Source organism: Urtica dioica, chromosome 1 (assembly GCF_054948205.1).
Source record: "Urtica dioica subsp. dioica isolate 48M chromosome 1, U.dioica_male_clone48M_v1_H2, whole genome shotgun sequence".
NCBI lineage: Eukaryota > Viridiplantae > Streptophyta > Magnoliopsida > Rosales > Urticaceae > Urtica > Urtica dioica.
The window spans coordinates 58,982,938-59,010,083 of NC_142756.1; the positions used below are offsets into that span (position 1 = coordinate 58,982,938).

Sequence of the window (27,146 nt, forward strand, 5' to 3'; positions counted from 1 at the left end):
ATCGTCCAGCAGATCTTGACCCGGCTCGGGGTCCATGCATGTCAGATGAGCACGACGTTCTATCGCCTGTTGGCCACATGCTTCATGGAGTGGCATTGCCAGACGCAGCGTGCCATGACCGTGGACGACTTCCGTAACCTGGTCGCCGTCTTCCCGGCGCCGAGGCAGCCGAGATTCCATATGGCCCGTTCCCAGGGCAACGTGAGGCTGGTCGAAGATTGTGACCCGCCTAGCCGCCGGGCGTGGGTATGGGTCACCTCGGACGCTTTCGGCGAGGTGCCCCTTCACTTCGGCCGCATGGCCGACTTTCCACTTACGAGGGGGCAGCGGAGCTTCCCTTTGTGAGAGAAATATTGGGGATATCGGAAGCCCGCAAGGCTGGCGAGCGGTTCCATTCCCCCGAGCTGATGGCGCTCACCGGGTGGTTCCCTACCTTTGCTCCGGGCACCGAGGAGGCGCTCCGGGCGAGCAGGCCCCCGAGTCACGAGGCTCAATCAGCCGCTCCTACTTCCCGAGGTACCTTTATGGTTTTGCAAAACTTGTTGTTTTGACAGGAACCTGACCTTTGTCACTTTGTTTTGTGTAGCTGCAAGGAGGCAAGCTAGGAGGCAGGCCCTTGCTTCTCGTGACCCCGAGTCAATGGCGGAGATTCGCTCTATGGTCGCTGACTGCAAGGCGAAGGGCGAGCTCGTCGAACCCGCCGGTCTAGTCGAACCGGAGTCTCGGGCTTCTTTGAAGAGGGCTTCGACATCGGCACCTCCCGATGAGCGTTCCGAACCCAAGAGGGCGAACTCGGCGGTGGAGCTGGAGGCGATAGAGGCCCGAGGGGACTGTTTTCGCCACCTCGAGGGATCCCCACTATCCTGGTGGAAGGGCGTGGTGTCGAAGGGTGACATCGCCTTCTTCTAGGCGGGCGTTACCGACGCTCAGAGGGTCAGTACTTCTGCTTTTATTGTAAGCGTAGGTTTTTAGTTTTAACCTTTGCTTCTTTGTCGTCGCAGGCGTATGCAAGGGCCGTGCAAAGCGACAGGATTTTGCATGACTTCATCCGGCGCATAGGGGCATCCCTGGAGGAGCTCCCCCGGACGAAGGCTAGGTTGGCTGAGGTCAAGCGAGGTTCGCACCCGGGGGCGGAGACCGAGACGCTTCGAGACCAGCTCCGTGAAGCCAGGGTGGAACTCCAGATCGCACAAGGCTTGTGCGACGGAGCCCAACTGTCAGTGGCCAAGATGGCGAGCGAGCTAAATGAAGAGCGGCGAGCTGGCGAGGTGGCGACCCGATCAGCGGAGATTTTTCGCACTGAGGTTACCGACCTTCGGAGGCAGCTGGACTCTCGATCCGACGCCTTGGAGACGTCGCACCGCCAGCTTATTTCGAGCGAGGCGGCGCGAGTTAGGGCGGAGCACGAGCGCGACTCTCTGGCGGAGGAAAACGCTCGACTCTCGTCCCGGATTGCTGAAGCGGAGCGGAGAGCGTCCGACTTGCAGGATGACTACGACATAGGGATCGAGGAAGCCCGTCGTGCCGGAGCAGTGGAGTGTCGAGACGCGACCACGGCCGAGAACGAGGCCCGGGGGGTTACTTTTGATTTCTTCGACACTTTGTTCCCTCTGTTGGACGAGGGTACTCCTTGAGCCGAGATGGCTTTCTTTTTCAGCGCGTATGTTTAGCGCTTTGTTTCTTTTCCTTTTCTAGGATTTACTTTTCACGCACTTTTGTTCAGCACGTGTTTATCAGAGCTGTGGCTCTTTTTATTTACGAGACATTTTTGTTGCTTTCATGTTGAATGCATATCTCATTTTTCGAGCACTTTTTTACTCGCATGTGCCTTCTTTGTGGGCTTATCGTGGCCTAGTGACTTCGCTTCGTGCCTTTCGGCGATCGAAGCGGTCGTACCGGGTAGTCCCCGGGGGCTTTGCATCCGTGCCATTGGCGACTGGACGTGTAAGTCGCGCCGGGTTGGGCCGGCATCTTTTGGAGCCCGTGCTTTTAAGCGACCGAGCTCGCCAGGTTAGGCTGGCGTCTTCGAGCTCGCGCTGCTTTGAGCGATCGAGCTCGTCGGGTAAGGCCGGCGTCTTTGAGCTCGCGCTGCTTGAGCGACCGAGCTCGCCGGGTAAGGCCGGCGTCTTTGAGCTCGCGCTGCTTGAGCGACCGAGCTCGCCGAGTAAGGCCGGTGTCTTTGAGCTCGCGCTGTTTGAGCGACCGAGCTCGTCGGGTAAGGCCGGCGTCTTTGGGTTCGTGCCTTGAAGCAAGCGAACGCGCTTTGCGTCGGGTTTAGGCCGACGTCTTTTTAGGTGTTCGCGCCCTTGAGCGTCGGAACATAGGTGCGCCGGGTTAGGCCGGCGTTTTTTAGGTGTTCGCGCCCTTGAGCGTCGGAACATGGGTGCGCCAGGTTAGGCCGGCGTCTTTTTAGGTGTTCGCGCCCTTGAGCGTCGGAACATGGGTGCGCCGGGTTAGGCCGGCATCTTTTTAGGTGTTCGCGCCCTTGAGCGTCGGAACATGGGTGCGCCGGGTTAGGCCGGCGTCTTTTTAGGTGTTCGCGCCCTTGAGCGTCGGAACACGGGTGCGCCGGGTTAGGCCGGCGTCTTTTTTTTTTGGGCCCGCTCACCCTGGAGTGAGCGAACGCGGGTGCGTCGGGTTAGGCCGACGTCTTTTTGGGCTCGCTCACCCTGGAGTGAGCGAACGCGGTTGCGCCGGGTTAGGCCGGCGTCTTTTACTCAAACCACACGCGCCGGGTTAGGCCGGCGTCCTTTGGTGTTCGTGCCCTAAGGCTAGCGAACCTTAGTTTGGCTCAAATTTGGCCTTTTAGGGTTTGAGGCAGCTCCTTTACGCGACTTACATGCGTCTCGGAAGACGTCTTTCACCTGCGCCTTTACGCGTCTTACGGCACGCCGGGAAGGCCGATGTTTTACTCGAACCCGTATGCACGAAGGACCGTCGGGGTCCGAGCTTCCTAAGTTTGTGCCCCCGTGGGGGACTTAGGCCTTGTGCGTCGGGTTAGGCCGACGTCTTTTGGGCCTGCTCACTCTGGGGTGAGCGAACGCGGTTGCGCCGGATTAGGCCGGCATCTTTTGTTTTATTTTTGAAGAGTCGGCACGAGGAGTATCAATCGACTCGTAGACTCAGGGCTCGACTCGAAGGGCGAGCTCAATTCGAGGAGAGAGTTGGGCTCAAGGAGCGAGCTCGATTTGAGGGGCGAGCTCGACTCGAGGAGCGAGCTCGACTCCTGGAGATGCGTAGGTTTGGCGCGAGTGCCAGCCGACTTTGCGTACTCGGAGCCCGTCCCGAGGAGCGAGCTCGACTCGAGGGGCGAACCGGACTTAAGGAGCGGGCTCGTCTTGAGGAGCGAGCTCGACTTGAGGGGCGAGCTCGACTTGAGAAGCGAGCTCGTCTCGACGGGCGAATTTGAGCTCGACCCAAGGAGCGAACTCGACTTGAGGAGCGAACTTGAGCTCAAGGAGCGAGCTCGACTGGAGGAGCGGGCTCGTCTCGAAGAGCGAACTTGACCCGACTCAAGGAGCGGGTTCGACTTGAGGAGCGAACTTGAGCTCGAGGAGCGAGCTCGACTGGAGGAGCGAACTTGAGCTCGAGGAGCGAGCTCGACTGGAGGAGCGAGCTCGACTCGAAGAGCGAACTTGAACTCGACTCAAGGAGCGAACTCGACTTGAGGAGCGAACTTGAGCTCGAGGAGCGAGCTCGACTGGAGGAGCGAGCTCGACTCGAAGGGCGAACTTGAGCTCGACTCAAGGAGCGAACTCGACTTGAGGAGCGAATTGAGCTCGAGGAGCGAGCTCGACTGGAGGAACGAGCTCGACTCGAAGAGCGAACTTGACTCGACTCAAGGAGCGGATTCGACTTCAGGATCGAACTTGAGCTCGACTCAAGGAGCAAACTCGACTTGAGGAGCGAACTTAAGCTCGAGGAGCGAGCTCGACTGGAGGAGCGAGCTCGACTCGAAGAGCGAACTTGAGCTCGACTCAAGGAGCGAACTCGACTTGAGGAGCGAACTTGAGCTCGAGGAGCGAGCTCGACTGGAGGAGCGAGCTCGACTCGAAGAGCGAACTTGAGCTCGACTCAAGGAGTACAGCGTCTGAGTACAAGGCTGCCGACGGCGAAGATCCGCCTTTTGACTTTGGCGTTGTAGTATCTCTCGACCTTTCATTTTTGTGCAGCGAGCCTGGTGAGAGCCTCGGATCTTTTCTCGTCGACTAGATCCAGTTCGAGGCGTATGGCTTCCTCATTTTCTTTTTCGTCGAAAGTGTCAACCCGATAGGTGGGGACTTCTAATTCCATGGGGACCACCGCTTCAACCCCAAAAGCTAGGGAGAAGGGGGTCTCTCCGGTGGCGTTTCGAACGGTCGTTCGATAGGCCCATAGGATGAAAGGCAGTTCCTCGGCCCAGGCGCCTTTTTTGGCTTCGAGCTTTTTCTTGAGGTTGCTCTTAATCGTCTTGTTGACGGCTTCCACTTGGCCATTAGCTTGTGGATGTCGCGGGAATGAGAATGTCTTGCTTATCCCTAGTTGGGCGCAGATCTCTCTAACCCTCGCGTTGTCAAACTGCGCGCCGTTATCGGTCACGATTGACGCGGGGATGCCGTGGCGACATATTATGGACTTCCAGATGAAGTTCGTAGTGTTGGCCTCAGTGATCCTGGCCAGAGGCTCGGCTTCGACCCACTTGGTGAAGTAGTCGATAGCGACGATGGCGTATTCGTATTGTCTCGGAGCTTTGGGAAGCTTGCCGATAATATCCACCCCCCATTTTGCGAAGGGGCATGGAACAACGATGCTACTTAGGGGAGATGGCGGCTGTCGTGGAACGTTGGAGAAACGTTGACACTTGTCGCACTTTCTCGCCCAGTCGTAGGCGTCTTTTTTCATTGTTGGCCAGAAATAGCCTTGTCGAAGCGCTTGAGCGCGAGAGACCTTCCAGCGGCGTGGTTTCCACAGAGGCCTTCATGGATCTCGTGGAGGACGTTGGTCGACTCGACGCTGTTGAGACATCGGAGCAGCGGGGTTGAATACCCGCGCTTGTATAAGGCTTCACCTCTCAACACGTATTTGGATGCGAGGGCTTTTAGCCTTTCGGCTTCTTTGCGGTCTTCGGGAAGTACCCCTCTTCGCAAGAAGTCCGTAAGCGGGGTCATCCAAGTTGGATGAGCGGCGCTCTCAATCGTTCCTACCTCGTCACGTGAGACGGATGGTCGCGAGAGAGACTCGATTGGGATGGTTCCCAACCCGTCTTCGGGGATACCGGATCCGAGGCGAGCTAAGGCGTCGGCCTCGGAGTTCTCTTCTCGTGGGATCTGGACGATCTCGAACCAGGAGAAGGCATCTAGCTTGGCATTTGTCTTTGCCAAGTAGGCGATCATGTTAGGTTCTTTGGCAACGTAGTCGCCTTTAACCTGATTTACGATTAACTGCGAGTCACAGTGTATTCGTAAATTCTGTACGTCGAGCTTCTGAGCGAGCTCTAGACCTACGATGAGGGCTTCGTACTCGGCCTCATTGTTGGAGGCCTGGAATCCGTAGTGGAGGGCGTAGCGTAACTTTTCCCGGTCGGGGTTTGTCAGAATCACGCCGGCGCCTGCTCCTTGGGCATTAGACGCTCCGTCCACGTGTAGTTCCCAGATGGGACCCGTAGGGTCGACCTTTCTCTTTCGAGCCGACAAGTTGTCGGTCGAGCTGTCTTCTGCTCTTCCCATGTCGGGAGTGTAGGAGAAGTCTGCTACGAAATCAGCTAAGGCTTGAGCCTTTATTGCCGACCGCGGATGAAACTCAATCCCGTACTCGCTCAATTCTTGGGACCAGATCGCCATGCGAGTCGATGTTCCCTTTTGAAGAGCCTTACCGATTGGGTGCCCGGTCCGGACAACGATTGGGTGAGCCTGGAAGTATGGGCATAGCTTTTTGGCGGCTACGAGGAGAGCAAGAGAGAGCTTCTCTATCTCTGTATAACGCGTTTCGGCGTCAAGTAGGGCTTTGCTTATGTAGAAGATGGGCCATTGAGCCCTATCTTCTTCACGGATCAGCACAGCGCTCACAGCTCGTTCGGAGACGACGAGGTAGACATAAAGCGTCTCGCCTTCTTTTGGCTTGGAGAGGAACGGAGGTTTCCTGAAGTAGGCCTTCATTTCTTGGAAGGCCTTTTCGCACTCGTCCGTCCATTCAAAGCCGTCCGTCTTCTTAATTGCTTTGAAGAACGGTTGACACTTGTCGGTTGCTTTGGCCACAAAACGCGCTAGGGCGGCAATCCGACCGGTCATACTTTGGACCTCCTTGACACGTCGCGGGGACTTCATGTCAAGGAGTGCCTTGATTTTCTCGGGGTTCGCTTCGATACCTCGACGGCTAACTATGTAGCCTAGGAACTTCCCGGACTCGACCCCGAACACACATTTGTTGGGGTTGAGCTTCATTTTTACCGGCGGAGGATTAAGAACATCTCCCTTAGGTTGTCTACGTGGTTGGTAGCCAACAGGCTTTTAACGAGCATGTCGTCCACGTATACTTCCATGGTCTTGCCGATTAGGTCGGCAAAGATCCGGTTTACCAAACGTTGGTAAGTAGCTCCTGCATTCTTAAGGCCGAAAGGCATGACCTTGTAGTAGTAGAGGCCGCGATCAGTGACAAAGGTTGTCTTGATCTGATCGGGCTCGTGCATTCGTATCTGGTTATAGCCCGAGTAGGCGTCCATGAAACTTAGGAGTTCATGTCCTGCCGTGGCGTCGACCAGTTGTTCGATGCGTGGGAGTGGAAAGCAATCCTTCGGGCAGGCTTTGTTGAGATCTTTGTAATCTATGCAAATGCACCACTTCCCGTTGGGCTTTTTGACCATGACCACATTGGCCACCCACTTTGGGTACTTGGCTTCTCGGATGAAACCAACGGAGAGAAGTTTTTCGACTTCCTCGTTTATTGCTAGGTACCGTTCGGGGTTGAACGCACGTCTAGCTTGTACCTTTTCAGCGATGGTTTTATCGTCATTCAATCGGTGCACAATCACATCGGGGTCTATGTCGGGCATGTCTGCATGTGTCCATGCAAAGACATCCTTAAACTCCCGAAGGAAGGACACGAGCTGAGTTTTGATGGCGAGAGGGAGTTTTGCACCGATCGTTACTACCTGGTCAGGTTTAGCTTCGTCGAGAACGATCGAAGTGAGATCATCGGGGGTGTCAACTTTCAACCTCTCGATATCGTCGCGGGGGTCTAATTTCCCGAGTTACCGTGCATCTTTTTGATCACACGGGTAGTCGTCTTCCAGCTGGTAGATCGTGTTAACCCTTTATTCAGCGGACTTGCCGTCCACGCCTTGGACGTAGCATATCCTCGCCTGGGTCTGATCACCGGCCATGACGCCAATTCCCTCTTCGGTGGGGAATTTCACTAATATGTTATAAGTGGACGTGATAGCCCTTAGTCTGTTCAACGTGGGTCGCCCAATGATAACATTGTAGGGCGACTCCTGGTCGACCACAAGAAAGGGGACCATGTGAACGACTTCGATGCCTCCGGCAGTTCCGAAGGTGACTGGTAAATCAATGATTCCTTCAGTCATGACCTTTTCTCATGTGAACCCAAACAGGGGTGTCTGAGTTGGGACAGGGCGGAGCCCCCCGAGCTTCATTCGCTCGAGAATGGTCTTAAAGATTATATCGGCCGCGCTGCAGTTATCAATAAGAACTCTTTTTACCAAGTTGTTGGCCACCTGGGCCTTAAGGACTATAACGTCATTGTGCGGGTGCACACCTCGCTTGGCCTCTTCATTGGTGAATTGTATCATCTCGTAAGGTACGGACGGAGGTTCCTCGTAGGTGAGGTTAACCTGCCCGGCAAGGCCTTCATGGGAGGCAGCTCTGAGGAGCTTTTTCCTTTGCCGGGCCGAGTCCCCGTCTTGCAAGCCACCTAGTATGGTGGTGACGACGTGGAGTTGCGCATCAGCCGTAGCTGTGACCGCCGTGCGGTCGGTGTTTGGGTTGGTCCCTCCACCTTTTTCAGGCTGTGGCCTGTTGTCGGTGGGGGCCGCCGCTCCTACCAAGCGAAGGACAAACTCTTTGAGTTCTCCCTTCTGGATTAACGTCTCAATTTGTTTCCTAAGATGGAAGCACTGAGCGGTCGTGTGACCGTAATCCCGGTGGAACTCGTAATAGCGGGACCGGTCGCGAGTCGCGGGGTTGCCTCTTATCGGAGCCGGAGCGATGAACTTGTCACGCGCCACAGCGTAGATTTGCTCTACCGGGGCGTTCAAGGGAGTGTAACCCGAGTAGTCTCTGAAATTGCTCGCGAGATGCGGCTTTTGAGACGTAGGGGGTCGGCTATCGGAAGCTTGACCTCCCTTGTTTATCCTCTTACGGGGATTGCCAGGCTCGTTGCCGGACTCGTCCCGACGGCGGGAGTTTTGGTTGATGCTCCTGCGGCCGTCGAGGTAATCTTCTACCCCCATAAAGGTTTTGGCTCGGTTCATTAACTCGGCCATCGTAGAAGGGACTCTGCCGACGACGGACTTTAGGAAGTCTCCAGTGCGCAAGCCCTCGATGATGGCTGTAATCGCGTCACTGTCGTCAAAGCGGTCGACCTTGTTCGATTCTGTGGTAAATCGAGTGAGATACTGTCTCAAGGACTCGTTATTCTCTTGCCTGATTGACCATAAGTACATCTTGGTCTTCTTTTGGACCATGGATCTAGCAAATCGTGCCAGGAACATGTCCTTCAGGTCTTTGAACGATTGGACGCTCCCCCCTGGTCTTAGATTCTTAAACCACTCGAAACCGGGTCCGGTGAGGGTAAGACTAAAAGCCTGGCATAGAGCCCCAGGTGAGACGCCCTGCATCGGCATCCAAGTCTCATAATGTTGGATGTGATACGTGGGATCAGACTTCCCATTGTATGGAGGGAGATTCGGGAGTTTGAATTTCCCGTGCACACCTCAGCAAGGATTTGGGCGGTGAAGGGAGATGAATGTTCTTCCACGACCCCATATGTATCACCGGCCAAACCGCCTTCACGCAGGTCACGCACCTCGTTACGAAGATTGTGAATCATGGTGACGACGTCAAGGCCAGTGTTGGGGGTCGCTCCTTGTTCAGGAGGAGTCACCTATCACCTTTCGTTCGACCCTTGAGCCATGCGAGGGTCCCCATTGATTGGGGCCGTAGGGTTGTGACCCTTACGAGCGCTCAACCTCTCTCGGAGGTCCTCGTCACGGTTGTTCCGTTGGGCGGTCAGTCGATCTCTAAGATCCGGCCCGGCGGTATGGGGGTGTGAGCTCCGAGCCACACGCCTTACTCGCCGGGTCGTTGTACCTTCCCTGACATTGCCTCTTTGACCGAGTCGGTCATGGGCTGAACGTCGGGAGGTCTCTTCTTGAGAGGAGACCGGTATTGCTTTTGTTTTCGACGGACCGGCTTCGATCTCAACAGGGCGTTCCCCGTCCTTGGTGAGAGAAGTCTCAACGTCCGCCGAAATTTCCAAGCCTTCATAGTCGGGGTCATAATCATGTCCCTCGTCCATGAGGTCCTCAGATTCCCCATGGGGGGAGCCGTGCGCAGGAGCCTTACCCGCCAGTTGGTGGTGGTACCTTGCATTGGCTATCTTCAGCTGGCGGATTTTCTCCTCCATCTCAAGGATGCGGTCGTCCCGACTGTCTTGAAGATGAGGGGGCGAGGGAGTGGGGCTCTCGTCGTTGAGAGACTCCTCGTCGCCTTGCGCTCGGGAGCGCAGGAAGTATTTCTTCACCGCGGTTGCGTTTTCGGGGTTGTTCACGCCCTCAGAACGAACGGTGGTTGACCACTCATGTCTTTCTCAAGTCGAGAAGAAAGGGGTCGAACTGTAGAAGGGATTTCGGGCTGTGTAAGTCGGGAAGTCCCCTCCTTCTAGCGCCAAAATGTTGTCTTACGAAAATGAACAACGATTAAATACCTCGGGCGGTTCGATCCAATGCCGGACCAAGTGATCGCGCCCGGGCCAAAAACGGGAGCTCGTAGACCGAGCTGCACCCTCCAAACCTTGAGGTGTGTTTTGGGGGGGTGTGACCGTCCCAAAGGTTGGCTGCCTACGTACCCTTTAGTAGGGATCAGGTCAGAACGTAGTTCAATTTGTGTGCGGAGGCTATCCTGGGCTCGGAGGATTTGTGAATCCAAGGCTCTAGAGTAGGACCCGGCTCGTAGCTTCTAGTGAAGGCTTTAGATGGGTCGCGTGCTCGTAGCTCGGAGTTCTAGCTCAAGGGCCAAGAAGCAGGAGGGCAGTATGTACTGCAGAGGCTCGGGTCGCAGAAGAGGAGCGTACTCCCTCTCGTGGAGGGGGGTCCTTGACTTTCTGAGCCGAGGGAGGAGGAGGAGTGCGCGCTCTTGGAAATGTCACAAGAGGGCGAGAGAGAGTTCTCGAGAGAAGAGAAGTGTTCTTGGCATCAACCAGGATGTAAGTTGTGTCAAAAACGGGTCTCCTTTTTCCTTCCCCAAGGGGGGGGTATTTATAGTTGTGGAGAAAGGCCTACCGGGTGGCCGGGAGCGAGGTGCGCGAGGCCTCACGCCTAAGAGGGCGCAGGGCGCGTGGGACATATCGCCTGGACGGGCGCGGGGCGCGCCAGGCGCGGGACTTGGTCGGGCGCGGCGTGCCCGGCAACGGGCGTGCCCGGCCGAGGTGGCAAGAACGCTCGGCCGAGGTGGAAAGAACGCTCGACTGGGGTAGCCGAGATGACGAAGATGCTCGGCCAAAGCGGCTGAGCTGGCGAAGGTGCTCGACCGAGGCGGCCGAGCTGGCGAAGGCGCTCGACCGAGATGGCCGAGCTGGCGAAGGCGCTCGACTGAGGTGGCCGAGGTGGCAGGGACACTCGGCTGAGGCAGCAGGGGCGTTCGGCCGGGGTGTCGTGGTGCGCGCGGGTGGGGAGGCCGGGTCGCGCGGGAGCGCGCGCGCGGGCCGGGAGGCCGGGGCGCGGAGTGCGCGTGAGCCAGGCGCGATAGGCCGCGTCGAGGCCCATTGGGCCTCAGGGCCGGGGGCGCAGGTGCGCGCGCACCGGCCGTGCCGGGCCGTGGGTGCGTCGGGGCGTTCGTGCCTGGTGGGCCGGGGCCCGTTGGGCTTCCGGCCGGGAAAGCCCGGTCGGAATCGAATTGTTTTTTAATTTCCGGTGTTCCGAAAACGACCGGTAACATTCTCAACCTTAGGGGTACGACCAATCTTCCCGCCGATCAGTTCCCCCATTCGCGCTGATCGGTACTTGAAAGGGATCCCGTGAAGCTGGACCCAGAATTCGACGAAGCGGAACTCATCACCATTGTCCATCTCAATCTCAGGATCGTGCACGACCAATAGAGATTTGTCAAAAGTCCAGGGTCCCAAATCCCAAACCCGTTTTTTATCAGCAGACTTCTCAAAACGAAAGCAGAAGATTCCTTCCCCGTGATCGCGAACCTCCAATTTTCTTGTCGTTCGCCACACGGTTGCCATAACCGATTTGAGCGCACTTCTATTGAAGCCTTTTTTCCTTAGTAACCTCCCCAACAGACAGTCGGAAAGATCAACAGCAGAGTTACCTAGCTCTTCCTTGTCAAAAACAATAACATTCCCATCGTCGTCCTCCTCGAGACCCAACTCCGACCACTTGTCGCACAGGTCTTCCATCCTTAGCGGAGAAGGAGAAGCCACGACGACGGACTCAGACTACCCTACTGAGAGAGTGCAGAGAAAACGTTTTATGATATACGTACTTTCCTCTTTATCGTATATAGATGTTTCAAAATTTCAAGCATCAGTATGACTGGATGTAGAAATTCGTAATTAGACCTAGTCATGCTGTGATTATAGCTAAAATATCTCTCAGCTAGATTAGATAGATTAAATCTAGTTGTTTGAGTTATATTCCTATTTTTTATGCATCGTTAGTTATCTCTCAAACTATTTAATAGCCAATTGGCTCAGATCAATATACGCAATTATCATTCCTCTATATTACATAGTATCAGAGTTGTAGGTTTCTGAGCAAAAAAACAAAAAACGCCATATCCTATGGAAAACACACCGGCCAGTCAAAAATCTTCATCCTCAATCACTGTAGCCAACCACATGGAGACATCTCAGTCAGCCATCCATTCCTCTATGCTCATCACTGGGCATAGACTAAATGGACGGAACTTTCAAGAATGGTATCAACCAGTAAAACTTGATATTGACGGGAGAGGAAAATTAACGTATCTAACTGGTGAGGTGTAGAAATTGAAGGAAGACGAGGAAGGCTACAAAGTCTGGAGAACAGATAACTCGTTGGTCACAGATTGGCTCCTCAAATTAATGGAATCGTCGATTGCAAAGCCCCACATGTTTATGGCGAATGAAGTTTAGGATTTAGTTTGCGAAATCTACTCCGACCAAGTTGTGGCAATCCAGGCAAGGTGACGGAGAAGTGATAATATACTACAATTATATGGTGTCATTGTGGCAGGAATCGGACTAGTGCGATAATGATATGTGGGAAAGCGCAGCTGATTATGCACGGAAAAAAACGCGAGGAAAACAATCGTGTTTATAAGTTTCTTGCAGGTGTGAACATATATCTTCATGATGTAAAGGGAAGGATATTTTAGAGACTCCTACTACCCTCGATCCATGAATTTTTCTCTGAGGTCCGATTGGAGGAAAACATAAGGAAGATTATGTTCAAATCCTGCGAAGAACCTGTAAATCAAATTGAAACTTCAGCACTTTCTGTATGAGGGAATGGAAAAGAAGGCAACAAGAAGAAACCATGGTGTGATCACTGTAAAAAGTTGTGGCACATGAGAGAAACTTGTTGGAAGATCCATGGGAAGCCGCCCGGAGAAAAGAAGAAGTAGGAGAAGGCCATTCAAACCACAACTGAAACATCGCAAAAGCAGCAAGTCAAATCGAGATAGCAAGCTTTCACCAAGGACCAAATCGAGCAGCTCCTGAAACTACTAAAACTCTAAAAAATAATCCAACCCCGATACCCCTTCATGCTCTTTTTCACAAAACAGTAAAATAGTTTATATTTCTTCCTGTATATGTTCAAAATAAAAATAAAAAACCCGAATTATCGATTCAGGTGCAAGTGATCCCATGAAAGAAAATTCCACCTTTTTTCCGCCTATAAACCCTGTGCAGGCGATAGGAAAGTTAGAATTACTAATGAAATTTTTTTAGCTATTGCATGACTTAGAGATTTAATTATCTTACCCTCTTTGGTTTTATCTAAAGTTCTACATGTCTCAAACCTGTATTGTAATCTTCTCTATATCAGCAAAATAACTCAAGACCTAAAATGCGTTGCTAAGTTGAAACCATCTCACTGTGTTTTTCAAGAGCTGGACTCGGAGAGGACGATTGGCATGCTAGAGAATATATTCTAAACGGCGGGACGTACTCCAATAAAGAAGATCAATGGATCTCTTGCCTGAAAGGTTCTTCAAGTCCGAGTAATAATGAAATTTATTTGTTACATTTTCGCCTAGAACATCCTAGTTTTCACGATTTGAATATCTTGTTTCGTAGTTAATTTGTTCATTAATAAAAATCCCTCTTTATTTCATTGTGAAATTTGTGCATTAGCAAAGCATCATAAAAACTCCTATCCGCCTACGGCTTACAAACGGACTAAACCATTTTCACTCATTCATAGTGATATATGGGGTGCGCAAAAAAAACCGTAAAAACCGTAAACCGGACCGAACCGGTGATTTTTAGACCGCCGGTCCGGTTTAAAACGGTTTTTTGTTTTCCCGGTCCGGTTTACTCAATGCAACCGGTCCGGTCTGGTTTTTTTTTAAAAAAAACCGTTAAACCGGACCGGACCGGTTTATTTATAAAAAAAAATAAAAAAAATAAATTAATGTCCAATTAGGCAAATTAGACATTTGTGCATGTATTTAACTCCCATATATGACTATATGTTTGTGTTTTGGTGGAAAATTAATGGTTATTATTTTTTTTAATTATGTAAAACGGTTCAAAACGGTCCAACGTTCCAAAACGGTCCGGTCCGATCCGGTCTAAACGGTTCAAAACGGTCCAAACGGTTCAAAACGGTCCGGTCCGGTCTAGATGATTTAAAACGGTCCGGTCCGGTCCGGTTTTTACATTTTTTTGGTCAGGTCCAGTTTGAGTTTTTTTGAACCGTTTTGAACGGTCCGGTCCGGTTTTTTGGCCGGTTTTGGACCGGACCGGACCGTGCACAGGCCTAATCTAAAGTACATGTACCAGAGAGAGATGGGTTATAACTCTAATTGATTATCACACAAGGGTAAAATGTACTTTTTCTGAAAGAAAAATCTGAAGTATAACATGTTTTAAAAAATTTCTATAACATGGTTCAAACACAATTTAATACCCAAATACAAATAGTTGAAGTGATAATGGATGCGAATATTCTGCACAAGTTCTAAACAATTTTTTTGAAGAAAAAAGATCATTCATCAAAGTTCATGTGTAGACACACCACATCAAAACGGCATAGCGAAGAGAAAAAATAGACATATTTTTAAAGTAACTCGTGCATTGATGCTTTCAACAAAAATTCTTAATTATCTTTGGGGGGGACTGTGTCCTAAATTTATCCCACATATTTTATCAATTGCATGCCCTCCAAGGTATTGTCTTTTCAAACACATTTGGGTGTATTGTGTTTATTCGAAATCCCGATAAGAATGCAAGTAAGTTAGATTCTAAAGGGAAAAAAAATATTTTTTTAGGGGATAGCCCCGACTCAAAGAGGGTATAAGTGTTTTGATCCAATTTCAAAGAAGATATGTCTATTCTCGAAGATGATTTACCAATTTCCCTTAGAAAAGAAAAACGGTCTTGTGCTAAATATCCTACCTCTGCCTATGTCTCATACTCCAAACTCTCCTCTTCTTATGCCTCTTTCACCAAAAATGTAACCTCAATTGTTATTCCAAGTAGCATTCAGGAGGCTTTGTCTCAACCAGAATGGAAGAAGGCTGTCCTTCAGAATATGGATGCTATTTAGAAGAATCAGACATGGTCTGTATAGGAGTTTGAAAAAGGACAACTCATTGTTGGTTGCAAATGGGTCGTCACACCGAAGTTTAGAGCAGATGGTACTCTAGAACGCTTCAAAGCGTGACTAGTAGTGAAGGGATTCACTCAGACGTATGTAATAGATTATACATAAACTTTTTCTCCTATTGCTAAATTAAACACAGTGAGGATTCTGTTATCTATTGCAATAACTTGTGACTGGCCGTTGCGACAATTCAAAGGGAAGAATGTGTTCCTTAATGGAAAACTTGAAGAAGAAGTATATATAAGTCCACCTCCTGGATACTAAGGCAATTTCAACTCGAAGGTCAGCAAGCTAGTGTAGGCATTATATGGACTCAAGCAATCACTGCGCGCATGGTTTGATCGCTTCACTCAGTTTGTGAAAGGGCAGGGGGTACATTCAAGCTCAATCCGATCATACAACGTTCACAAAGTTCTCGAAGGAAAAGAAGATCTCGGTGCTGATTGTCTATGTAAATGATATAATTCTTATTGGAGACAGCTATGAAGAATTGGAGTACTTGGAAGGAATGCTTCCCAAGGAGCTCGAAGTAAAAAATCTGAGAGAAATGAGTTATTTTCTTGGTATGGAAGTTGCAAGATCTAAACAAGGCATTGTAGTTTCACAGAGAAAACATGTTCTAGATCTTCTCAATGATACTTGAATAATTGGGTGTAGACCGTCTGAAACCACATCAGGCTATTACACATATGTATGGGGAAATTTGGTCGCTTTGAGGAGCAAGAAACAAAATATAGTTGCACGGAGAAGTGCGGAGGCAGAATTAATGTGAATGGCGAATGATATATGGAAGTTGGAATTATTTGTACTCCATTCGTCACCATGCAAGAGCAGACGTCAGATATCTTAACAAAGGGGTTATTTAGACCAATATTTGAATTACTTGTAAACAAGTTGGGCATGTACGGTATTTATGCGCCAGCTTGAGGGGAGTGTAAAAAGGGAAATTGCATATTTTAGGTAAAAAAAGTGTTTTGACTTTTTTGTACTTTTTTTTTTTCAAAACGTCACAAATAAGACCTCTGCCATTTTTTCTATTTATGTAATTACCATTACACCCTTATTTATTTATTTATTTATTATAAATGTCAATGTCTTGTACCCGTCTCTCATTTGTCTCATGGACCCACTTTCACTTACATCTCTCTCTCTCTCTCTCTCTCTCTCTCTCTCTCTCTCTCTCTAATCTTTGTCACATCTCTCATGTGTCTCATGGACCCCTCTCACTTACACCTCTCCCTCTCTTTATTCTTTGTCCTATAAATTGAGGTCTTGTATATTATATTATGGACACCCACACAGAGCAGGACAGAGAGAGAGAGAGAGAGAGAGAGAGAGAGAGAGATTGTTCGAAATCATAAAAAAGAAAAACTCATATTAGTTTGATTTAATTTCCATGAAAATAATAAAGTACATACATAAATAATTAATAAAATAGACACATTTATTTTTTTATTTTTATGAAATTAGTTTGATTTAAGTTCCATGAAAATAATAAAGTACACACATAAATAATTAATAAAATAGACACATTTTTAGCCGGAGATCCCCGTGGCAGCGGCGCCGAAGGTGGTGACGTTGGAGAGGAGTCCGAACTGCGGCGGAATCTCGCCGGAGAGGTAGGGGTTGCCTCCGATCCTGAGCTGCTGGAGAGAGGAGAGAGAGCCGATTCCGGCGGGGATAGAGCCGTTGATGAACTTGGAATCTGAAGAAGATGTCATATGATGTGGGATTCATAACATGTTTCATTCATAATCCCCATTTTTCGTGACAAATAAGTCACGAATTCCCTTTTTTTTGTGACAAAGACGTCACGAATTCACGAAATTTCGTGACAAAGAGGTCACGAAGTCCGAGCCAATCACGTGAAACATGCTCTCTTTCGCTCCTTTGATCTTGTCTGGTAATCATAAACTTGTTTCTAGAATGTTAAATAAGTAGATTTGGGAGTACTAGCAACCTTAACACGTGAGTTATCAATAAATTCTCACATTAAGGAGAAGTTAGATGGGAAAACTATATGCCGGATGGCATGACGTTAAATCTCATTCATCTATGTTCATTTGTTTTAGACTACTTGATACTTTGTCCCATTAATTTGAAATGATGAAATGGGACAAATGAATGTATGTCAACAACACTTCACAATACAAGACACATTAGTTCCTCAAGATCTTCTAGTTAAGTAAAGCTTGACATACCATGTATTTTTTTCAATTTTTTTTATTTTTATATTAATAACAACCATTGGTCACGTAAGACGTATTTAACAAAATAAAAGAGAGATTTCTCACTAAATTCCATCAAAGTATCCCATTTTGTGACTGGTATGTCACGAAAACACACTGTTTTGTGACTTAAAGAGCTTTGTTTTGTGACAGATAAGTCACTAAATCCCCATATTACGTGACAAATAAGTCACGAAATCCCAATTTTCGTGACATAGAAGTCACGAAATTTCAATTTTCCGCGACATAGAAGTCACGAATTCCAATTTTTTTGTGATAAAGATGTCATGAATTCCCAAAATTTCGTGACAAAGAAGTCACGAAGTCTGAGCCAATTAAGTGAAACATGCTCTCTTTCGCTCATTTGATCTCGTTTGGTCCTCATAAACTTTCTTCTAGACTGTTAAATTAGTTGATTTGGAGGACTAACAACGTTAATACATGAGTTATCAATAAATATCCACATAAAGGATAAGTTAGAGGGGGAAACGAGATGCCGGACGACATGACATTAAATCTCATTCACCTATGTTCATTTGTTTTAGACTACTTGACACTTTGTCCCATTAATTTGAAATGATGAAATGGGACAAGTGAATGTATGTCAACAACACTTCACAATATAAGACACATTAGTTCCTCAAGATCTTCTAGGTAAGTAGAGCATGACTTACCATGTATTTTTTCTTTTTTTTTTAATTTTTATATTTATAACAACCATTGGTCACCTAAGACGTATTTAATTAAATAAAAGAGTGATTTCTCATTAAATTCCATCAAAGTATCCCATTTTGTGACTGGTATGTCACGAAACGTACTGTTTCGTGACTTAAAGAACTTTGTTTCTTGACAGATAAGTCACGAAATCCCCATTTTTCGTGACAAATAAGTCACGAAATCCTCATTTTTCGTGACATAGAAGTCACGAATTCCCAATTTTTCGTGACTTAGAAGTCACGAAATCCCAATTTTTCGTGACATACGAAATTCCAATTTTCGTGACATAGAAGTCACGAATTCCCATTTTTTTCGAGACAAAGATGTCACGAATGCCCGAAATTTCGTGACAAAGAAGTCATGAAGTCCGAGCCAATTACGTGAAACATGATCTCTTTCGCTCATTTGATCTCGTTTGGTCCTCCTAAACTTTCTTCTAGACTGTTAAATGAGATTTGGAAGACTAACAACATTAATACACGAGTTATCAATAAATACCCACATTAAGGATAAGTTAAAGGGGAACGAGATGCCGGACGACATGACATTAAATTTCATTCACCTATGTTCATTTGTTTTAGACTACTTGACACTTTTTCCCATTAATTTGAAATGATGTAATGGGACAAATGAATGTATGTAAAAAACACTTCATAATACAAGACACATTAGTTCTTCAAGATCTTCTAGGTAAGTACAGCTTGACTTACCATGTATTTTTTTAATTTTTTTTATTTTTATATTTATAACATCCATTGGTCACGTAAGACGTATTTAATAAAATAAAAGAGAGATTTCTCATTAAATTCCATCAAAGTATCTCATTTTGTGACTGGTATGTCACGAAATTTTACTGTTTCGTGACTAAAAGAACTTTGTTATGTGACAGATAAGTCACGAAATCCCCATTTTTTCGTAACAAATAAGTCACGAAATCCCAATTTTTCGTAACAAATAAGTCACAATATTATTTTCCGAGACGCATAGAAGTCACGAATTACCATTTTTTATTGGCACACGTCACGAATTCCTGGAATTTCGTGACAAAGAAGTCACGAAGTCCGAGCCAATTACGTGAAACATGCTCTCTTTCGCTCCTTTGATCTCGTTTGATCCTCATAAACTTGTTTCTAGACTGTTAAATGAGACGATTTGGAGGACTAACAACGTAATACATGAGTTATCAATAAATTCTCACATTAAAGATAAGTTAGAGAGGAAAACGACATGCCGGAGGGCATGACGTTAAACCTCATTAACCTATGTTCATATGTTTAGACTACTTGAAATTGTTTTCCCATTTGAAATGATGAAATTGTACAACATAATGTATGCCAACAACACTTCACGATACAAGACACATTCTTTTCTCAAGATCTTCTAGATAAGTAGAGCTTGACTTACCATGTATTTTTTCAAATTTTTTTTAATATTTATAACAACCATTGGTCACTTAAGACGTATTTAATAAAATAAAAGAGAGATTTCCCATTAATTCCATCAAAGTATCTCATTTTGTCACTGGTATGTCACGAAAACGTACTGTTTTGTTTGTGACTTAAAGAGTTTTTTCGTGACAGATAAGTCACGGAATCCCAACGTTTCGTGACAAATAAGTCACGAAATCTCAATTTTCCGTGACAAATAAGTCAAGAAATCCCAATTTTTCGTGACATAGAAGTCACGAAATTCAAATTTTTCGTGACATAGAAGTCAGGAATTCCAATTTTTTTCGTGACAAAGACGTCACGAATTCCCCGAATTTCGTGACAAAGAAGTCATGAAGTCCGAGCCAATTACGTGAAACATGCTCTCTTTCGCTCCTTTGATCTCGTTTGATCCCCATAAACTTGTTTCTGGATTGTTAAATGAGTCGATTTAGAGGACTAACAACGCTAATACATGAGTTATCAATAAATTCCCACATTAAATATTAGTTAGAGGGGGAAACGACATGCCGGATGGCATGATGTTAAACCTCGTTAACCTATGTTCATATGTTTAGACTACTTGACATTGTTTTCCCATTTGAAATGATGAAAATGTACAAATTAATGTATGTCAACAACACTTCAGAACACAAGACACATTCTTTCCTCGAGATCTTCTAGGTAAGTAGAGCTTGAATTACCATGTATTTTTTCAATTTTTATTTTATTTTTATATATATAACAACCATTGGTCACATAAGACGTATTTAATAAAATAAAATAGAGATTTCTCATTAAATTTTATCAAAGTATCCTATTCCGTGACTGAAATTCCTCGAAAACGTACTGTTTCGTGAGTTGAAGAGTTTTTATTTCGTGACAGCTACGTCACGAAATCCCAATGTTTCGTGACAGGAAAGTCACGAAATCTCCATTTTTTCTTGACAAATAAGTCACGAAATCCCAATTTTTCTTGACATGAAAGTCACTAATCCATTTGTTTCGTGATAGGAAAGTCACGAAATCTTATTCTTTCACGTTATTATTTATTAAAAACTAATTTCATAAAAATTAAAAAAAATGTGTCTATGTTATTAATTATTTATGTGTGTTCTTTATTATTTTCATGGAAATTAAATCAAACTAATTTCATAAAAATAAAAAAGTGTCTATTTTATTAATTATTTATGTGTGTACTTTATTATTTTCTTGGAAATTAAATCAAACTAATTTAATAAAAATAAAAAAATGTGTCTATTTTATTAATTATTTATGTGTGTACTTTCTTATTTTCATGGAAATTAAATCAAACTAATTTCATAAAAATAAAAAAGTGTCTATTGTATTAATTATTTATGTGTGCACTTTCTTATTTTCATGGAAATTAAATCAAACTAATTTCATAAAAATAAAAAATGTGTCTATTTTATTAATTATTTATGTGTGCACTTTATTATTTTCATGGAAATTAAATCAAACTTATTTCATAAAAATAAAAAAATATGTCTATTTTATTATTTATTTATGTGTCTATTTTATTATTTTCATGGAAATTAAATCAAACTAATTTCATAAAAATAAAAAAAGGGCAGTGTAGCGAAATAGCCAAAATGAAACTATGAAATTTGTTTTTAGCCTATGTTTCACAACTTTTAGGGAAATAGCCAACAGATTTATGTGTCAATAATTAAGGTTTGATTTACCATTATTTATTAACAAATTCGTCATTTTATCTCTCCTATTTTTTCCTACACTTTTTTTTTACATAAAAACTTCAAAAAACCATATCTATCTCATATGAACTCGAAATTGAGTGATTCCAAATCCTACGGATTCGTGACGCCGAGATCTTAAAAAATAGATTCATTGTGTGTGATGAAAAATCATGTTTAATACTATAGATGTGGAAAAATCACGTTACTACCTGAAATATGGAAATAACTGAAATTTTTTGAAATTATAAAAAAAATGGAAATGTAAATATGATGCATTGAACATAATTTTTCATCAAACACAATGAGTCTATTTTTGAAGATCTCGACGCCACAAATTTGTAGGATCTGAAATCACTCAATTTCGAGTTCGTATGAGAAAAATACAAATGATTGAAGTTTTGATGTAAAAAAAAATTATTTGAAAAAAAGTAAGAGAGATAAAGTGACGAATTTATTAATAAATAAGGGTAAATCAGACCTTAATTATTGCCACATAACCCATTTGGCTATATCCCTAAAAATTGTCAAACATAGGCTAGATCCAAAATTACATGTTTAAAGTGGCCTACTTAGTTACAAATCTGAATAAAAAATGTGTCTATTTTATTAATTATTTATGTGGGTACTTTATTATTTTCATGGAAATTAAATCAAACTAATATGAGTTTTTCTTTTTATGATTTTGAACAATGTCTCTCTAGCTCTCTCTCTCCTGCTCTGTCTGGGTGTCCAGAATATAATATACAAGACATCAATTTATAGGACAAAGAATAAAGAGAGAGAGAGATGTTTAAGTGATAGTGGGTCCATGAGACACGTGAGAGAGGTGACAACTAATAAAGAGAGAGAGAGAGAGAGAGAAAGGTGTAAGTGAGAGTGGGTCCATGAGACAGATGAGAGAGGTGTACAAGACACTGACATTTACAAAAAATAAATAAATAAGGTTATAATGGTAATTAAATAAATAGAAAAAATGGCAGATGTCTTATTTGTGACCTTTTAAAAAAGATAGTTTTCCAAAATTAGGAGTAAAAAACGACCAAATGATTTTTTTGGACGTTTTTTTTAAAAGGTCAGCAATAGGACCTCTTCATTTATTTCTATTTATGTAATTACCATTATACCTTTATTTATTTTCTATTTATTTGTTCGTAAAGAATCCCAAAAACTAAACCCTACTCTCATCTCTCCTTCTTTCTTTTCTTTCATTTATTATCGGTTTGATCATCTCCTCCATTGCACTTGTTTCATCTCCTCCATTGACTCCGTCGCATCTCCTCCATTGGCGTCGTGTCTCATTGTCGTCCGGGTGTCTGGATCTCAGCCGGCGTCCCTCCTCTCTCTCTAACTTGACGGCCATCCCTCCTCTCTCTCTTAGTTCGCGCCGTCCGTCATCTTCCAAGGCCACCCACCCTCGCCGCCGTCTCTCTCTGCCCGTTCCGGCGCAGCAAGCTCCCACATTGACACTCTTTTCGCTCTTTATTCCGGTGAGCTCCCTCATACATAGCCATTTCGTTACAATGTTTGTGACCAACATTGTCACGAAAGCTTCAGCATGACTCCATATTTCCTGACAATATAGTCACAAAACGAAATTATTTCGTGACTGTCATGAAACTAAATTATTTCGTGACACCCATAGTCACGAAAGCTTCAACATGACTCCATATTTCGTGACAATATAGTCACAAAACGAAATTATTTCGTGACACTGTTGTCACGAAATTAAATTATTTCGTGACACCCATAGTCACGAAAGCTTCAGCATGACTCCATATTTCGTGACAATATAGCCACAAAACAAAATTATTTCGTGACAATATTGTCACGAAACAAAATTATTTCGTGACAATATTGTCACGAAACTAAATTATTTCGTGACACCATAGTCACAAAACTAAAGTCTGTAATGACAACATAGTCACAAAACATGAACGACATTATATAATATGGATTCAAGAGCTTACTATATATCTGCGCATATAATAAATTTTTATGAGAAAATAATTTAATGTGACTTTATCTCCACTATTTGCAGTTATGAAAGACATTCATACATTCGTCAAACATAGCGGTAGATGAGTTAAACATGAACGATACGACGTTGGCCCTGGGTGGGCAGTGGGAATCTTAATACCGGAAAAAGCAACGTACGAGGAGTGTTGTCGCACGAAAATGAACAACGATTAAATACCTTGGGCGGTTCGATCCAAGGCCGGACCAAGTGATCGCGCCCGGGCCAAAAATGGGAGCTCGTAGACCGAGCTGCACCCTCCTGACCCTGAGGTGTGTTTTGGGGGGTGTGACCGTGCCAAGGGTTGGCTGCCTATGTTGACGGAGTATGCAATGTCTGGACGAGTAACGGTGAGGTAGTTCAACTTGCCGACCAATCTTCTATATCTTTCAGGATCATCCATTGGTTCTCCCTCCTTAGTAAGCTGCATGTTGGGAGTCATTAGGGCACTGCATGTTCTGGCACCTAATTTTCCTGTTTCGGAAAGCAAATTACGTACATACTTCCCTTGCGATAAGTATATACCTTTTTTGCTTCTCGATACTTCAACACCCAAGAAGTATTTTAGCGTGCCCAAGTCTTTTGTTTGGAACTGAGTGTGGAGGAATGCTTTGAGAGACGAAATGCCGATAGTATCACTCCCTGTAATTACTATGTTGCGGTCGTCATCGTCATAATGCTGGGTCCTAGATGTGCTTTTACACTCTGTGTTGTTGACAGCCATTGTTAGAACTTTATCACAGAGTTGCGTGTATTGTTGATTCATGTTATTGTAAACACTATTGTTATAAACATGGTTGAAACATTAGGACACTACAACAAACAGTGGCAACGACTACAATTTTTATTCTCGGGAATAGTCACGACAAGTTGTGACTAATTAGCCGCGACTTGTCGTAATTAGTCACAACTTGTCGTGGCTATTGCTATTTTCATCTTTTCATTTGAGCGGACTTTTTCTCACGCTCAGTATTTGCTACTTTAGTATAGCTACGATAATTTTTCGTGGCTAAACCTATCAACCACGACAAGTCGCGGCTATTGCTAGGTCAAAATTTATTAAAACATGTTTTCTCTGACTTTATCTTTCACAAACCTTCGACTTACGCCTCACAACCTCTCCGCCTCACTTGACTCTAAGTTTATTTCGAACTCTCGAGTCTCCTCACAACCTCTCCGCCTCTCTCACATCCTCGACCCCTCTCCAACCCTCACAACCTCTCCGCCTCAGCCTCACAGCCTCTCCGCCTCTCTCTCACCCTCGTCCCCTCTCCGACCCTCACAACCTCTCCGCCTCTCTCTCACCCTCTTTAACACTCTGACCCTCACAGCCTCACAACCTCGCAGCCTCACAACCAAAATGCATGCTCAGCTTCGCCACCACCCTCATAGCCTCGTAGCCCAAGAAATTTATTAACCCCAAATTCAATCCCTAGAAATTTCTTAACCCCAAATCTAAGACCTCCGCCCACTACCGCCGTGCTCCGACCACCACCACCAGTCCATTCAGGTGGCCACAAAGCTCGTCGCCCCGCTGGCGCCGACCCGCCTCATGTCAAAGATCGACCGAAACCTCTTGAAGAGCTTCCTGTGCCGGGCGAGGTCATATTTCTCGACGAACACTAGGCGCAGGTGATGGAGATGAGGCTTTGCTCCGACCCCGACTAGATCTCATACACGTAGTACACCTGCTGCTTCACCACTTGGTCGGAGGAGACCTTGTCTGCGGCCGCGATCTGGTCCTGCAGCTCAACTTCCGACAACGCAAGGTTGCTCAGGATCACCTCCCTGGACGCCAGCTGGCGGTACCCCGCAAAGAACGTCAGGTACTCCTTCTCTCTCCTCTTCTTCGGGTTGTTGAACTCGCTGTCCGTCCCATCCGTGCCTATGAAACATACAATCATGTGTGATTTTGGCTTGGTCGTCTTGGAATACATCGAGACTCTGACATTTCTAGCGTCACCAATCTTGATCCTGCTTATAATAGAGTTCGCCTTATTTAAAAAACGAGGTGGTCGATCTCTCGGGCCGAGCTTATAGCCGGGTGCATTTTAGAATGAACAGCTAAAAATCTATCATCTACCAATCTATGTAATTCTTCGAGCTCGGTTATTCCCGATCTCATGGTGTTGAGCGCATTTTCCCCGATAAGAGCTGTAGTGGAAATAGTGTTTCCATTATAGATGGGCTGACTCCGAGCTTGGATGCTAACTAAGGTCGCTGCTAATGTAGGGAGCCCTGGAAGCTGCACCTCACGAGCTGAAGGGCTAGGTATTGCGCAGAAGTTCGGTCCGTCGAAGACTTCAATCCCGTGTAGAGATGGCTCTTCTCTGAGCTGAGATTCTGGTCCTCTAAGAGGTGAGGGAGGCAGCACACTCAAGCTCGACGGCATCGTCGGAGTGGAGGGTCCGACCTGGAATACAATCACGGGTTGATAGACAAGATAAGATGATCTCGTGACTTGGATTTTGGAGAAGTCCAAGCAAGTCCTAGGTGGGAGAACTCGACCATCTCTACCATCCCCGGAAGGACAAACTAAGGAGTTATATGCAGCAGCAGTGACCTTATCAACGTTATACTTCGTCTTTAGGGCGAACTGTTCAATGGTCAGAGTGTCCAGAAGAGTCTGGGTAGATTGCTGGAAGTCTCGATTTTCCTATGATCTAGCTATCAAAGTTTCTAGAATGGCTTTCATCTCGGAGGTGGTTTGTTCATTTTTGTTAGCCATATTTTATGAAAATGAGCTTAACTCAATTCTTTGAGGTTAGAATTCTTGATAGAATTTTCCACAGATGGTGCCGAATTGTTGATTTTGGATTCGGTCCCTCAACAATCATGAAACCTATAATATAACGAATAAAGCTATAATATAACGAAAATAATTTTAATAAACGAATGGAAATGAAGGCGATTTTATTAAGTGTGAGATCTAACAGTACAACTACAGTTAAGCTCTACTAATTTACGAGTCAATTTGAAAATACAACAAATAATGATGATAAATCAGATGCCCTTTCGCCATCTAGATCTAGTCAACTTAAAGTTGAAGTCGACTCTTCTTGATCGTCCATTTGCATGACGCGTGATCACACTAGAGATCATCCCGGAGATTGTTTGTTGGTTGGCCTGAGCTCTTGAGGGCGAGAAGTCGGAATGATGACCGTCTCTTCCGAGTTGACGTGGTGATGGTTGAGACTCAGTCTGATTTAAAGAGAGAGGATGCCTTGAATGTGATGAGCTTGGACTTATATCGAAGTCTGCTTGCTTTAAACGAGTTGGGCCACAATTAAGCTGGACTCAAACTATAGTGGAGTGATCGGAACCTATATCCACAACTATTACAAACTTATGAAAAATTACTCTATTTCGTGATAAATTCGTAATAGAAAATTAGGATTTCTTTTATAACTTCACGAGAATTTGGGAAAAAATTGATGTTATTTGTGAAAAAATAATTTAAGTTAATTTTGGTAAAATAAAAAATAATATACTTAAACTAGGAATATTTATGTCTGTTATGTCGTTATTTTCACATGGTATAAATAACACCCCGAGAGCAAAATATGATACATCAAGTCCATACACGAGGCACAAGTCCACAAGAAAACTCACGCACCAAGCTCCGAGTCAACACTCATGAAATGTCTTTCAAAAGACTCTCAAAGAATGTTTTCAAGCTAGACTTCTTGACAAATCTTCAAGACAAAACCACAAAAATAACCACCCGGTCGGCCAAATAAAAGACCACCCGGCCGTCTTCACTCGGCCAAGACCACCCGGTCATCTTCACCCAGCCAAGACCACCCGGTCATCTTCACCCGGCCAAGACCACCCGGTCATCTTCACCCGGCCAAGACCACCCGGTCGTCTTCATTCGGCCAAAATCACCCGGTCGTCTTCACTCGGCCAAGACCACCCGGTCATCTTCACCCGGCCAAGACCACCCGGTCGTCTTCACTCGGCCAAGATCACCCGGTCGTCTTCAGTCGGCCAAGACCACCCGGCCGT

At 45.7% G+C, this 27,146-nt stretch overlaps 1 protein-coding gene across 1 annotated transcript; it reads right to left on the minus strand.

Moving 5' to 3' along the window:
• Window positions 1–24,760: 24,760 nt before the first annotated feature.
• Window positions 24,761–25,075, minus strand: LOC149408265 (thylakoid lumenal protein (Mog1/PsbP/DUF1795-like photosystem II reaction center PsbP family protein)). Its single transcript, XM_089624717.1, is given in 1 exon segment — window positions 24,761–25,075. A coding segment is annotated over 1 exon segment (315 nt).
• Between the last annotated feature and the right edge of the window lie 2,071 nt (window positions 25,076–27,146).